At 34.0% G+C, this 16,035-nt stretch overlaps 1 protein-coding gene across 1 annotated transcript; it reads left to right on the top strand.

Moving 5' to 3' along the window:
• The first annotated feature begins 2,814 nt into the window (after positions 1–2,814).
• LOC134851040 (sulfotransferase 1A1-like) lies at positions 2,815–6,466 on the top strand. The gene is made up of 3 exons (XM_063866920.1): positions 2,815–3,643; positions 3,918–4,007; positions 6,203–6,466. The coding sequence occupies exons 1-3, from the start codon at positions 3,084–3,086 to the stop codon at positions 6,426–6,428; spliced, it is 876 nt and encodes a 291-aa protein (XP_063722990.1). The 5' UTR covers positions 2,815–3,083; the 3' UTR covers positions 6,429–6,466.
• The last annotated feature ends 9,569 nt before the right edge of the window (positions 6,467–16,035 follow it).

Raw genomic sequence — 16,035 nt, 5'->3', positions numbered from 1 at the left:
TTTTGTGCTTTTTCTTTTTTTCGGCTTGATAGGTTTTGGCCTATATTACATCGGCTTAGTCGCCACATGTTGCGTTGTTTGACCAGCTGTGTATTTGCTTTGAGGTCGAGGGGGACTTAGTAATTATTAGTTGTCTTAATTTTTTTTTCGGCTTGGTTTTTTTATTTTTTTTTCGACTAACACGTTTTGGCCAATATTATATCGGCATAGTGCCGCATATTGTTTCATTTGACTCGTGAATAAAGTTTGTGTGTGTGTTTGTTTGTTTGTTTGTTTGTTTGAGGGTATGGGGGACTTCTTTCATTTGACTCGTGATTAAAGTTTGTGTGTGTGTGTGTTTGTTCGTTTGTTTGTTTGAGCGTATGGGGGACTTGTTTGGGGGGGGGGGGGGGGTTTGTTTGTTTGAGGGTATTGTTGTTTCAAACCTAGCCTTATCGATGAATCTAGTTCGACTTTTTCGAATTTTTTCCGACTTAGCGGCTTTTGTGTTTTGTATCGCAAGGAACGCGAAGCTCAGCTTCGCGTCTGTGTGGAAATTGAAACAGCTTTTTTCCACTAAATCTTAATGTAATAAAAAAAATTTCAACAATTTTTTATACATGCTTAGTCGTTTTTGTTCAATGTATTGTATTTGAGTGCTAGTGGTGAACGAATTTTTTGGTTAATAAATGAAATTCTTTGAAAATAATGACCGATTTTCAGCGATAAGAATGTCCTTGTTTAATTGTTTTTATACGGCTAAGTTGCTTTTATGACAATTTTGTCATCAAAGTTGCAGCGTGGTAAAAGATGGTCGATGAAATTAATGAAGACTCTAATATTGGTCGTGATGATTTTTTAAAGAAAAAATTGTAAATTATGCTCACGGTCACGTTTGATTTTTCGAGGTTTGAATGTTACTTTCTTGCATTTAAATTGTTTATATTGCTCGAGTTTTTGTTTCAGCAAAGCATTCCAAAATTTAACCTTTTTATCTCGTTTTTTTTTTTCAAAATGTGTTCAATTTATCAAACAAAAGTGTCAATCATAATTTTTTTGAAAGTCAAATATAGTTGGTACTTCGAAGTTAGTAATTAATTTCCGTTTCCTTACGTTAATTGACTTTTTTCCATCATTATGTTGGCTTTAAATAATATTTGTTTTTCTGTTTTGTTCGACTATCGAAGAAAATGACGGAATATTTGTGCTCGCGGTGGTTTTTTTTCGGACGAAGTTGACTTTCAAACTGGCAATCTTTGAAGGAAATCATTTTTACCATCTCAAAAGTATAGAGAGCTATTTGTCTCGAGCTCATTTTAGAAAAAATTCTTTAAACTGCAATTATTTCAAAGGGCGATATATTCCGTTCTATAACGCGTAATCGATGATTTAATCCGGCTCCGAAATTTTTCTAAATTGTTCCCCGTTACTATAGTAAAATGTATCACCTTGTATTTTATATGGCGTGTGAGGGAATGAGATTCAAAAAATCTCAAAATTTTGTTTGATGAAGTTTCATCACATTTTTTATAAATTGAACATTACATACACTTAATAGGGCAGTCGAATCATTCAGAGCTTTTTCTTGATAGGAGCAGTCTTGTTCCGATTTTCGGAGAAAATGAGGAATATATTTGCCTGGGGTAGTTTTGTTTTGTATTTCAGACAGATTTTACAAACGCTGACAGCGTATGGGTATTGATTCGGAAATATTTGGATTGCCAAGCGAGCATGCTTGCACTAGACTAAAATGCGGACGGCAACGCTGCGCGAATAATTTTTCGATAGTTTCAATACTTCAATTATTTATGCCTGGCAAAGCATCCGCATTCATAATTGTTCCAAAATGAATTGAGGTCAACTATATTTGATCATATCAACTTCAGCACTCGAATTTGATATGGCCAGTGCAAAACTTATTTTTTATCAAAACTTTTTGACCGAAACTATTCGAGACCAAATGAGAGGCTGTCGGAAAAGTCAGGCTTTACCTTGATATATGAGCAGTCTTGTTGTATTTTCCACCGTTTTCCATTGTCTCGGGCAAATCTTCGTTAATTTCTCATAAAATTCAGTGGTTTATTGGTTTGAAATTTGTTACAGTCAGAGAGTTGGAATATTTTTTTCAAGTTCAAAAATTTAACGCAATAAACTGTTTTAAGGATGTTTCTACAAAAGGAAGACCTCTCCAACTAGTTAAAATCAACTGGCCGACGCTTTTCAAACATTTTCTTCATATCTGTGGATATCTTATGAAATAGTTTTATCAACCATCTAACAAATTTTCAACCCAATATCTTAAATAGCTGCAGCGAAAAACGTGAAGAAAGTGATAGTTAATTCGCTCGGTTTTGAAAACTAAAAACTGCTGCTTCTTTTCCCGTGACTGTATCTGGATTATTAACTATATTGTGAGATGATTGGTGAGCTCACTTTTTTGTTGAGCCTGGGATATGGATTGCGTACCCAGAGTTTGGCTGCTCTTTCAGTCGCAAGATTTCGATTCTGCAGTGACTATGCTCAATGGGCTTATTTTTGTGCAGTCAGAAGTTCTGTCGATACCGTATTTTGTTCAGCGTGAAGATTTGGGGACAGATCGACCTTACTGAGATGAGAGCCACTAACTAGAATACCTAGATAATTGTATTAATTGTGGTGCTTGGTAAAGGAGGTTTTTTGAAGACTATTTAAGCCTCCTTCCCCGAGAAAAGCTGATGAAAATCTGGAAACACAATTAGCTACGATAAATATGGTGGGACTTTCAATTCAAAGTGTTCCTAAATTGAAATAGAATTCTAGTTTCTCAATGTTAGAGTGATGAAGCTATGAAGATTTGGCAGTGAAAACTATATCCAGTAGACTTTGATGATACTTTTCTTGTCAAGATTTGAGTTAATTTAGTTCAACTACTGAAAAATCGTTCAAGGTGATTACTGATTTAAGTAGTACAAAATTCTTGAAAGTATCAGTATTTATATAATTATTTGAGTGTTCCAACAAACTTGTGAACAGTTCCATTCATAATTATTAAACTTACTTAGATTAGGTGTTTTATCTGTTTGCCAATCTATCCCTGTTGCGTCCTACTCTAGTTTAAGATATAGATGACTCAACTTCTTCAAAATTCTTTCACGCTCGAGGGCGTTTTATTCCAAGGATCCTTCTCTCGAGAATCTATCTTAAAAACCAGAAATTTTCACGGAAATCCAACTGACATATATCTGTCAACTTACCCTAGAACTGGAACAACATGGACCCAAAACATCCTAATTGGACTAGTTTTTGGTCTGGACAAGCTGAGAAACAGTGGACCTTCTGATCTGGGCTTGCTTTTTCCTTATTTGGAATTTCAAGCTCCATCGTCTAGAACATTTGGCTATGAAAGAGTGAAATTGATGACTGAAAGCCCTCGACTTTTCAAACATCATTTGCCTACTCATTTGGCGCCTCAGGAAATTTTTTCTCAGAAAAGAAAAAATATAGTTGTGCTTAGAAATCCAAAGGATACAGCGGTTAGTTTGGACAAGTTTTACCGGAACAATCCAATTTACCAGAAATTTTGCACAAGTGATAACCTGGATCAGTTTCTGGATCATTTTCTGGAGGGTGACGTCATATACGGAAGTTGGTGGAGGTGGACAAGAGACTGGGTGGATGTTTGTCGGTATTATATACTTTGATTTTCGTGAATATATTTTCCCTTTTTTACCCAACTAAATTAATGTTTCCTTAATAAAAATTATAACTAGTTGTGCTTGTAAAGTGAAGGAGAGGGGATCTCGTGGCAGACTAGAGAGGGGATCTCGTGGCAGATTGCATAGCAGAACATTTTTAAGGCCGTGTATTTCTCATTTTACCCTACTCTTGCCAAGGAGGCGATAAGGCAGCAACCTGGAACATGAAAAAGTATGCGGTTTTATTTGGTTGTCCTATTTCAGGGAATATCCGGAAAACAATCTGTTAATCCACTACGAGGACTTACGTCATCAATTCAATGAAACTATCGACAGAATTAATTCTTTCCTTGGGTAATTTTATTAGTCCGCCCTACGTATTCACTTTACTTGTTTGATCCGCTTGAAAATTGAAAAACGTCTGATGATGTCTGTCAACTTGTAGAATTTGAAGTTTAATTAATTATTTAATTTGAATTTTAATAATTCAAATTTCCAGCATAATGATTAATAAAAGCTCAAAAAAATGCAAAATATTTTGAAAAGTTTAATAATTTGAATTTCCAGCATTGTGACTAATAATAGCGCAAAGATATGCAAAATATTTATAAAGCATTTATTATTAGGAAATTTTTATTGTCGGAAGAAAAATATCTACAAAATGGAGTTTTTTATCGCGGGTTTAAATACTCAAGAAATTGCTCAAAATGTCCGTTTCTGATTTCGTTTCCAAAGATTTGACTCATTTTGATAATTACGGCAATTAGATGATTTTATTCTGTTTTTGGTTGCGACCAGTGACATTGGGTACGAACTTTGTCTTTCGGTGTTTTTTTTTGTTTTCCACGACAAATCAGGCGCCAGAATTAATCCTCAGAATATGTCGAAAAATCTATAATTTTGAAGCCATTCAGTCGTTATTTGAACGATATTGAAATTTTGCCAAAAGTGATATGTTTTGATAAAAACCGGAAAGCCAGCGAGGTGTTAATGGGAAAATTTTTGTTCTAAACCATGAAAATCTTAGTTTTACTCCACACAAACGAGTTTTCGAAGCTTCATTTAACGCTTCCTTGTCATTGAAAAGCTTAGAAAATTTTCAAACAATCTGTAAAAAAATAGATACAATTTTCAAACAGTTTTTTGAATTTTTTTAAAAAGTTTTACTCCTTTTTCCGTAGATAGCTCTAGTCGCTTATGTCTAAGCTTCCCTCATTCTATGCTTTAATCTAGTTCATATTATCATATCTTGTCCCAAAAACGAACCAAAGTTGAAATTTTTAAAGCTTTCTTATTTGTGTGGGTGGAATATTCTGTGCCACTTGCACAACAAACGGCTATTCTTGTTATTGCATAAACAGCGCTTGTGTTTTAAGATCAGTTGTTTTGTTTCAAATAAAGTGCCAAGTGCCATGTTCCGTTTTTTGGTGCAGTTAAGTTTTTATTAGGTGATTCCATATTGCTTATCTTTATCCGCTTTATTGATGCGCTTCTACTGCTGCCTGGATTCGCTACTAAAGTATGGGTGAAATTTGAATAGTCAACGCAGAAGTTGGATAGTGCTAATGCGAGTGATTTTTAGTGTGGAGGTGGCTTACTGTATTTTAAATAGCAGTAAACTTTTAGCACTTCGAATTTTTTTGATTTTTTCAAGTAGACGAATAGACTCAAAAAAATTGGATAGTAAAAATTGGAAATTGAAATTTAAAACAAAAGTAGTCTTTTTTCTCTTAGCGGTTACCGACTGGATGACTATTATTTTTTTGACTCACGTCCTTTTATGGTTTTTCCGAGTGTGTGCATGTCCCAGTCAAATATTTAAAACACTTAAGAAAGGTTAAAATCATCATTTGTGATTTTTCGTCTTATAGTGTCTTCCTTTGTTTATTCTATTAAATCCAATTGTGAAAAACATGACCTGTTCTGTCTTTTTTTGAATGTTTTGACATTGGTTAGGAATCCAGTTTGTTAAGAAAATGGTCATTATGTTTTAGTTCTTAATCTCCTGCAGAAGTTGGTCCGATGCTTTGTCGTTCTCAACTCCTAGATTTGTTTCTATTTTTTTTTAAAATTGAAATACAAGCGGAGTATAAAAATTTTACCAATTTAGAGATAGTGGCAAAAAGTTTAGGTATTTGAAAAAATGATTGTTTCAAAAGAACTTTTTAAAAATTGCTTAGTATGTTCATCTGAAACTCTTTGAATACACTTTCTACTTAATCCTGATGAACGCATTATTCTAATTATTTTAATGATAAACTGCTCAATGTAATCAAATGATCTGTTCGCCGATTTAGTTCGAAAGATCTTTAATTTTAAATTTTGTGTTTTAAAATTTAATCACATTTTTTTTAAGTTATCGATAACTTCGAGTAAAATTTTGGCTTTTTCGGTTGTTTAACAGCCCCTGAAAAACTGGTAGCATTGAAAATTTTTATTCGCATAGTTTATATAGAGCTAAAATTTTTTCTCAATGCTATTCAAAATGCTTTTCTCAATGCATCTTGAAAAAATCAGGGCGGACTCATAAAAAAAGACTAGTTTATAAGCTTACCGCGCCTAAATGCAACTTCCATGAATGACCTTCAGCTTTTGACCTCAGTTGAGACGATGACCGAAAAATACGAAGAGGGCTCTGCTAAAACAGGCTTTATGATCAACAAGGGTCAGGTAGGAGGGTGGAAGGATCTTTTCTCGAAAGAGTCTGAAGCGAAGTTTGACGAAGCTACTCGAAAAAGTTTTGGAGACGATTTCATTATCGAGAAATTCATCTGAAACTGTTGAGGGTCTTTATTCAAACAAATACTGAATTGAGCTATTTTCCAATCATAAAATGTAGTTTAGATCAGGTTCCACCCATCCGGGTTTTACAGAGTTTTTTAGAATAGTTTTTCTGCAATTCAAAGGATGGATGATGGACGTTGGTATTTGGCGAACATCATATTTCTTCTGGGTTCTCCTGTTAGAGAAGTTCCAGGATCGATCGTTGTGTCTTCTTATGACAATGACTGGGTTTTCTCAACAAACTAAAATCTGGTTTCAGAATGGTTTGCTATGACAGGTTTTTCTGTTTCATGTAGAGAACTTCCTTTGTGTTCAACCTAGTCTGGGAATGGCGTGGAGATTGTGCGTGGAGGGGGATGCTTGGTTACTCGGATCTGTACGTATACTTGAACATCGAGGTGGTCATTGGTCTATTTCAATGAAGTCCTTTTCTGCGAAGTCAAGTCGTACTCTAAATCCTTTGAGTTGTGATTGTGGACGGCATATTGATTGTGGTTGGTCATTCTTTTTCGAGTGTAGTGGGGTCATTTTGTCTTTAAATGTTCGTCTTTGGTGTTGTATGCTGGTCTATATACTGCAAAGTATAATTTACATTTTATAAAATTTTTATTAGTTCGGTGTTTTAGTTATGATTTTGGTTAGTTGTTTTCACAAAAGCTTTTTGTTTTAGTTCGGTTATTTTGAAGAGTTACTCACCCTTGAGTACCTCTTATTAAAAATAGAAGTGTGGTCACAAAGCGTGGATGTAGCGCGGTGGGTTAGGCCGGCTATAGAGCATGCTCAGGACATCCTCTCTGGTGGGTTAGGCCAGGAGTGGGAGTATGATTTCGTGCGGTTTCTGTGAGAGGTCCTGTTATGTGATAACTTTTTATGTTGGGTTTATTATGGTTTTTCTTATGTTTCGTTTGTTGTGTCCTTTTTTCAAAAATCAAATTGTTTTTGGTATGGGTTTGTCTTTCGACTTTTTTGTGTTTTATTATTTCTTTCTTAGACTTTATAATAGTCTTCCAAAGAATAAATTATCCAGTTTTAAACTGGGTTAATCCGGTTTGGGTACCGTTGGTTTCCTTTTCTTAGTCATGCTGTTATTCTATGATTTGTGGTGTTTAGTAAGCTGCATTGGTTAGTTTTGTTTAGTATATAATTCCTTTCCAACCGGGTTAAAGGAAAGTTTGAAACGTGTTATCGTATGTTAGAGTTGTTGAGTGTGAAAACTTGAAACTAAAATTCATTATTTAAACAATTCTTCGTGGGCGAGCTGTGCGAGTTTGGATAGAATTCTTGTGCGGGTGAATGGAAATATCAAAAGGTTAGTACTGCATTTTCTTCTTATCAATTTACTACATAGAATTTCAATTTTACTGCTAGTTTTGGGGAAAAATTAAGTTACAAATTTTCATCATTATTAGAATTACTGCTTTTGGGGGAATAATTTATAAATTAATTTACTACATTGGTTTTAATTTTATTGAATTTATCTAGTGCAAAATATTAATAGAGTTTAGAAGAATTTGAAAAAGTTTTCTATTTTTTATTTTTCTTTTGTGTTTTTTGCAGATGATCGTGGGATGAAGACTAAAAATCTAAATAAGACATGGATAAAGAATGGTTAGTGTTTAATTTGAATTTATTAGTGAAGAATATATAGAAATTATACTTACCTTTTAGTCATCGGGGAAAAAACCGTGGGGGAAGATGTCGTGGATTATGTCGGAATTTGTTAGTAATTTTGCTAGTATGCGAATGATGTTTTTAGTTTGAAGCAGTGGCCAAAGCAATTGAAGTGCTTTAATAGTTTTTAGTTCTTCAGTGCCAACTGCGAACTCATAAGGTGTGTTTTGGATGAGATTATATAATTTGTGATTGTATTTAGTGTTGTGGATGAATTCTAATATCGGGATTTCTATAGGTTGGACAAATTCATGTGGGATAAGGAAGGGTCTGGATTCTTCTGCGTTGAAGGTCTCTGTGATGGGACAAAAATATACATTTGGGTTATGGGATCATAATTGCGAAGAATACCGTGAAGGTTAGTATCTTTGATGCAATATGTGAAGTTAAGAAAAAATGGTGATGTGTATTTAGAGTTAATAAATTGAAAACGGTGGTGTGGTTGTCTTGATGGAGTGTGTAGGTCAAAGTGATTTTGGATGAAGCGATAATATGTATGTGTGGGTTTGTTTAGTGCGTAACATGATGTCGTGTGAGCAGTGCAAATCGCGTTCTTGTGGTGCAAGGAAATTGAAGGTTAGTGAAAATAATTGAAATTTTTCTTTAAAACTTTCGTAAGCTTGCATGTCGGTTAGTGCTTCAGAAATGATGTGGTCAAATTTGCGATCAAATATATTGAGTGTAAATACATATGGTGTTTTTATGAAGAATTTTTCTGTGATTTGTGGGTTAGCGAAACGATCATCATCTAAAAATTGGTCTTGGTTAGCTCGGATGATGTTGTGATCGTAATATTCTAGCGTATATTCGTTTGCTCGGGGTGCAGTGTGTGTTTTTAGTGACTTTTTATATCCTATATAAGTAAATTTTCTATGTGTTAGTGGTGTGGTGAGTCGATATAGCATATTTTGATTTCTTTCTATATCGATGTGAGTATTAGATAGTGGTAAGCAAAGGGGGTTAGTAAAATGATAATATGATGTCCAATGAAGTGTAGGCATTAAAACTTGTTCATCTACAAAACTACGTGTGTCGTTAGTGTCGTTAGGGGTGTTCAAGGTATATTGTGGAAATGAAGGTAGGGTGATTGCTAAAAAATCTTTCGTGTTAGTGTGATTTGGATGATTAATATATTCACGGGCTGTTCCTGGTTTTGTTGGAAATGGATGGTTTGGGAATTTTCTTTTGAAAGTGCGATAAGCTCTATTAGTGCTATTTGATGATTCGGTGGATGTGGATGATGGTGCTAATGATGCGGTATAAGCTGAAGAGGGTGTAGGGGTAGGTGGGTTTGATGATTCTATTGTGGATGAAATCTGATTTATAGTGGGGTTTTCAAGGTGGAAGGGTTGTTGTTGTAGGGTGATAAAATTATCTAGTTCTTGGGAGATTTGGGAAGTGTCTGGAGAATTGGATGATCGGTCTGAATGAAATGAAGAGTAGGTTGGGGTGACTTGTGAAGCATAAGAGGGTGTAGAAATGGATGGGAGTGGGTGATTTGATGGGATTGGTTGAAAAGGGGGTTTTGAAAAAACTGAGGAGTTGGTTGGAAAATTATTGGATGGAGATGGTTCAGAGTCTGCAAATTCATCAGGGGTTTCAATATTAGGGTTATTGAGTTGTGAAATGGAGTATAAAACTGAAATATTTGAATTAGTGTCTGAATTCATGCCTGATGTTACATTATTGGTTGGGAAATCGGGTGGCGGGAAAGCAAAAAGTGGAATTATTGTAATTGGAGTGTTGAGGTTGGTTGGATGGGAATTTGAGCGGTGTACTGATCCAAGTTGTCGGCTCATCGTGGGCTAAAAAAATTATTATTTTGAGATTGAAAAGCGGTGGTATGGGGTTGTTCTATAATTTGTTCATATGTATTTTCATCTAGTGAATGATGTGTCATTATATGTTGAATGGGGCTTTGTGATATGGTTGGTCTAGAATTTGGATTATGTGTTATTGCTAAGTTTCGAAAATTTCGTGGGACTAGGGATAATGGATGGTTATGTGGTAGGGGTGGTAACTGTGGTGCTGTAGGCGTTATTTCTACATTGTTGTGTTCTTCGTCATATGTGTTCTGTCTTGTTGCTATTTTTGTGTTGTATTCTTTTATTTGTGCGTCTAAAAGAATTTTGTTTATTGATGAAGAAAAAATTCCAAAAAATCCTGCAAATAGTATGCGTGCTACACTTGCTTGTCTATTTACTTGTGTGTGTATAGCGCATGTATTATAGATTCCTTTTAAAAGTGAAAAAAGAAATCCTATAAAGTTAAACATTGCTTATAAAATAGTTAATTTTTCTAAGATGTAATAGGGCCATCCTAGAAAATCAAGAATTTCATTTTTGAGTGTAATAAAGCTAAACATTGCTTATAAAATAGTTAATTTTTCTAAGATGTAATAGGGCCATCCTAGAAAATCAAGAATTTCATTTTTGAGTGTAATAAAGCTAAAAATATTTATAGGTGAGATATATTGTGGTCGTTATTTTTCACCGTTTAGATATATATATAGTCTTTAATGTCTTTAAAATATCCGCTATAGTCTTGTGTATAAATATCTGCAAATCCTGCGGTTTCGGCAAGTTTGCGTAAGTTTTGGTCAATTGATTGTCTTTGTATAGTGTCCATTTGTGTTAATAATTCTTGGAATTGTTGTGTTCTAATGTGATGTTGGATATCGGATTTTGAATATATTCCAATTGATTGTAGGTCAATATTTGGGTTTCGAGTAATAGCTCTAATGCTTTCAGGTGAAAATTTTTTGAGTGATTGCATTAATGTGGGATATGGGGTAAGAAGGTAATATTTATCTTCATCAGGGTTTAGTTGTACTACATTGTGGCTATTTTCTGATCCACATGGGACTGCGGTATCCCAGAAATAGGTTCGTCTTGAAAGTGTGTCAACGAAATGTACTTTATTCTTATAAAAGATAGGGATTCTTTTATAGCATCGTTTATCTTCAAAAACATATAGTGGTGATACTTTTTTGGTACAAGTATAAAACCATAAAATGTTTCCTTCATAGTCTAAAAAATTTGATCTATTTCCTGATAGTAAATATCCTGCGTAGGGTATTTTTAATACTGCTAGTGCAAGTGATTGTAGGATTTGTGTCCTTTCTAATTCGCATAGTTGGTGAAGTGTTTCTAATTCAGAGAGTGACATTTCTTGAAAAATTCGGCTAATTGTGTAGTCTAATTTCATATCTAAGTGAATATCATAGTGGATATTACCGAAATATGTACTATTCATTAGTGATAGTTCTTGTAAACGTGTGCTTCTAGTGTTATGGGGCTTTAGATGTCCACCAGGTTGACCTTTACTTTTTTGAAAATCAACTGGTATATATGATGTTCCTTCGTTTATAGGGTGACTTGTGGCGTATGGGTCGATTTTTACTTTTCCAGTGGTCATGTCGAATCCTTTTTCGTATTCAACTAATATTTCGGAGTATTGTGTTTTGTGAAGTGGATTTCTGTATTTACATGCAAGTTCTGTTTCTTGATATATTTGAAAACGTGTCAATTTATTTTCTATATTGTGTATGTTTCTAAAATTAGAACTTTGTTTTCGTGATGGATGTACTTGTTCATATGGGATTGATTGTATAAAATTTTTTTCGTGAAATTTTATCATACGAGCGTGTATTTTTGCTACTTGAAATGTTGTACATGTGTCTTCGGGGAACCAAACAATCGTTGCTTGTGTTCGTGTGGTAGGGTCACAATAGCCTTGGTCGTTTTTACAAGGTAATCTAATTCCTTGATAGATCATTGTGTTGTCTGATAAATCGCGTGTGAGTTGTATTTTTTCGAGTTGTATTTTCCAATCGAAAAACATGATTTCTTGATATCCTTTATTTTTCGTGTCTGCTTTGCAGTTTGAAGGATTATTTATACCAATATTTGGTATCCAGTGTTTATCGTGTATGTCATAAGTTAATCTTCCGTGTGCGCCGTTGTATGGGTATTTTTCATCTAATTTTATATGTCCTTGATATCTTTCAAGTTCTGCTTGATGTACAGAATCTGCAAAAACTTGGAAATATACTAGTTTTCTATCTGTGTTTTTATTTCTTGTGATATTAAGTCTGAGTAACTCGTTTTTACAATCTTCGGGATTGAGATGCAAAAGTCGTTCGATATTACTCTGGTAGAATGATTCGTGGTCAAGTCGGTTTTTATTTCCATTTGAGACTTGTGAACAATGTACTTTCTTTTCAGAAAATGTTGCTGTAAATTTATATCCTATGACTGTTGTTGCTCGGGATTTTGAATAAAGTGTCGCTGATACATTTGTAGTTTCTATAGCTTGTGGTTCTGTTTCGCATTGTGATACTTGATTTATTGCATATTTGTGTAGTGTTTTTTGTTCATTTTCTTCACAATCGTAATGTGTTACTAATAAATCTTGGGGTCCTGTGCGGGGAGAAGGGTTTATGTTCTGATTGGAGATTACTAGAAAAAAGAGTTGGAGAAAAATTAATATTTTTAGAATATACATGTGTATGATAATCCTGAGTATGGGTTATAAAATGTGATGTAACCAATTGTCTTTTTGGTATATCTGTCGTATTTGTATATTACTTCAGTTGTTATAAATGGTGGCGGTAGTGATTGAGCTGTTACATTTGGTGGGTTTAATGGGTAGGGATGTTGAGTAATGTTGTTTAGTTTAACAGTTATTTCAAATTTTAATTGTAGACTATTTTGTTGGAGTATTTGGATGTTATGATCACGAATGTCTTCGTGGATGTCTTGTCTATATTGTAGTCTATTGAGTGCCCAGTTATGGAGTCGGTTACTTTCTGGGTGTTGTCCAAATAATGGTGGAGGTGCTGTGAATGTATTCCAGTCTAGTCTTAAAGGAATATTTGTTGATAATTGTTCTCGATATCTAGCGTCGAGGTTATTTGGGAAATTTAAGTTAAATGGCGTTGGTGAAATCTGGCTTGATGGTGTTGATGGTAGTGATAGTGTTTCTGGTAATGATGAGGATGTTGTTGTATCCGTAGAAATATCTATTGGATCATTGATTAAATTTGGTTCACCTTGTGTGAATGAATGTGTTGTCCAATATGGTAGTCGTGATGTTTGGTTTGTGGGGTTAAAGGGATTTTCACGTATTTGTTCAGATGTTAGTGTTGAACCTAAGTAATCTGAGGGTAGGCTTGAGGTGCTACGTTGTGAAAGAAGCGGAGGGGTTTCTGGTAATATTCCAATGGGGTTTTCTGGAGTAGTTTGTGATGGGGATTGAGGTATATCAAAATGGACTCGGGGGGTTTGAAAATTTCTGTTTCGTCGAGGATGTATAATTTGTCTATTTATTTCGACTGTATTTTGGTTTTGACTAAGATTTCGTATTCTACTTAATTCTTGTGGTAGTGTTGGATATAAGTTATATGTTGGTTCACTTAAAGGTGCTTGTCGTTGAACTGGTTCTAGTGGTTCAGATAAACGAGCGTGTCTTTCTTCAAAGGTATATGGGTTATCTTGAAAGGAAATTCGTGTAGATGTTTGGGGGTTTTGGGTAGTTGAAGATGGTGTTGGGTTATCTTGGGATGATGTCGGTGAAGACTGACTGTGTGATTGTTGGTTAGCAATTTTTGATGGTTTTTTATTTATTCTTTTAGTGGAAAAATTTATTTTAATTATAGTATTCTTCTAGAAAAAGAATTAGGAGGATTGTTGCTAGGGCGAATGTGATGAATGCTTTCTTTATACATTTGCATATTGTCAAGATGAGGGATGATAGAAATGTTATGAAAATTACAAATAGTAAAAAAATATCTGTTCTACTAAAAATGGTTCGTATCATTTAGATAAGTTTTGTGAATCGTACCTGTGGATATAGTCAATAGCTTTCGAAGTTGGAGGTATAGTTCAAATAGGGAATAGAAAATTTAAAAAATATTGCAAAAAATGATTAAGATTATTACAAAAGATTCAAAGGTATCAAAAAGAAATATTATTAAAAGTTTAAATATCGTTAAAAAGTTTATGAGAATGTTAAGAATTATGTTGACTGGTCGAGAGAAGAGCATTTAAGAAATGGCTTCTCGATCAAATATTTTTTGGTGTTTGAGGCAATTTTCAAGTGTGGTCGGATTATTTATTGGTTTTTTGACAAGTGGGTTGAATTTTGTAAAAAATTGTTGGGGGCAAATTTTATGGTGATCGGGAGGTCTTCTTTTTCTTTATTTTTATTTGTCAAATGATCTGGGGTATTTTTGAGATTTTTATACTTTAGGCTAATTAAAATGGTCGTTCTTTTACTTTAGGCTAATTTAACATATTTGTTTTGGGGGGTATTTGAGGTCTGAGCTGGAAATATTGTTGATTTTTGGGTTATTAGATAAGGGAGGGTTATGATATTATGGTGATATTTATTTTAGTTGTCAAGTTGGAGTCGTTTGCTTATTTTTGACCTGGAGGTCGTAAAGTTATAGTTATAGATATGCCTGGAGTTTAATATCGTTCGTCTAGTTGGTTTGTGTTAGAGTTAGAGAAGGTGACGGATTGGATAAATCCTATTGGCTAATTTTGAACTAGAGTCGCTGCGTGTTTGTCAGCATGTTATTTTGAAAAATGAAAGTTCAAAATATCTAAGAGGTGCAAAGATTATGAAATATAAAATTAAAGCTGCTTTTGAAATTCGACTTTCTTTAATATTTTAGATTGTGGGATGAATGTTTTATAGTTTTTACGTGGTTGATTTCTAAGTCGTGATGACTCTCTATGTTCCGATTTGTCGATTTGTTCTTGGGGTATTATTTTTTCTGTCAATTTTCTATTTTTTCTTTCTTTTTGAGGTATATTGTGATCTAGCTTTTTTGTATTGTTTTTTGTTGTGGTTGATTTTTTATTTTGGTTTTTGAGATGAATGTCATGTTGTTCCTTTGTTTTATTCTCCGTATGTGGGTTATTTTGAATAACTTTTAAACCTGTGAAAGAATATAATTGAGTTAGTTCGCGTAGTGCGTATTCTTTTGGGTAATAAGGTAATAGATTGTTTCGGTGTTGGACAATTTCTTTTTTGTCTGAGTCGGTGATTTTATATGTGACATCAGTGGGTTTGGCAATTATTTGGTATGGTCCTTTACGAAGGGGTTGTAATTTTTTAGAAATTCCTTTCTGAGTGTTCAAATTGGGTATTAAAACAAATGTTCAAATTTTTAAATCGGAGGCTGGTGTAAAGCGTGAATTTATTTGTTCATTAATGTTTTGCCTTTGTAACAACTTTTTTGTTACTTTTTGGTATATTTCATTGTGTTTTTTATCTCTGTTTAAAATCCATTCGGTGTGTGTACCGGAGGCTAATTTAAAAATTTGTGGGTGATGAAAATGATCTTCATCGTGTGTGTGTAAAGGTAGGTTATAACAAATTGAGTCTTTATTCGGTTGACAAATACTTTGTGCATTTTTATGAGAGTTTGCTGTAAACATAATTGGTTTGCGTGGCTTTTGATTAAAAACCATTTCATATGGTGACATTCCTATAGTTGTTGTGATTTGTGAATTATATGCTAAGGGAAATAGTTTTACATCTGCTGACCATTCGGTGTATTTTGTATCATTTCCATTGATGATACATCTAAGATATTCTTGTAGTGAACGGTTCATACCTTCGACTAAGCCGTTTGTCCAAGGTGCGTGAGATGTACGTGGTTTGTGTTTGATGTTATATAAATGACATAGTGTGATGATTTCATTATTTATGAATTCCGTACCGTTGTCTGTGACTAAAATTTCTGGTAGTCCGAATTTGGCTATCCAGTGTTCATAAAGTGTTGTGTAAGCGTAATAAGCGTTACAATGTGGTACTGGGTTAAGTGCTACATAATGTGTAAATGCGTCAACAATTACCATAATGTAGGAGTTTCCTTCGGATGATGGTGAGATTGGTCCTTTTGTATCAAATGAAA

This window comes from Symsagittifera roscoffensis, chromosome 7, assembly GCF_963678635.1.
Source record: "Symsagittifera roscoffensis chromosome 7, txSymRosc1.1, whole genome shotgun sequence".
NCBI lineage: Eukaryota > Metazoa > Xenacoelomorpha > Acoela > Convolutidae > Symsagittifera > Symsagittifera roscoffensis.
The sequence above is the reverse complement of the archived record's forward strand: the minus strand, read 5'-3'. Positions and strand labels throughout refer to the sequence as shown.

What these genes read in the sequence shown, in the direction of transcription:
- LOC134851040 (XM_063866920.1), top strand. Translation starts at nt 3,084, where the DNA reads ATGACTCAACTTCTTCAAAATTCTTTCACGCTCGAGGGCGTTTTATTC. An exon ending in GACTGGGTGGATGTTTGTCG is followed by an intron (nt 3,644 to 3,917) that starts GTATTATATACT and finishes GTCCTATTTCAG; the next exon opens with GGAATATCCGGAAAACAATC. An exon ending in AGAATTAATTCTTTCCTTGG is followed by an intron (nt 4,008 to 6,202) that starts GTAATTTTATTA and finishes CTAGTTTATAAG; the next exon opens with CTTACCGCGCCTAAATGCAA.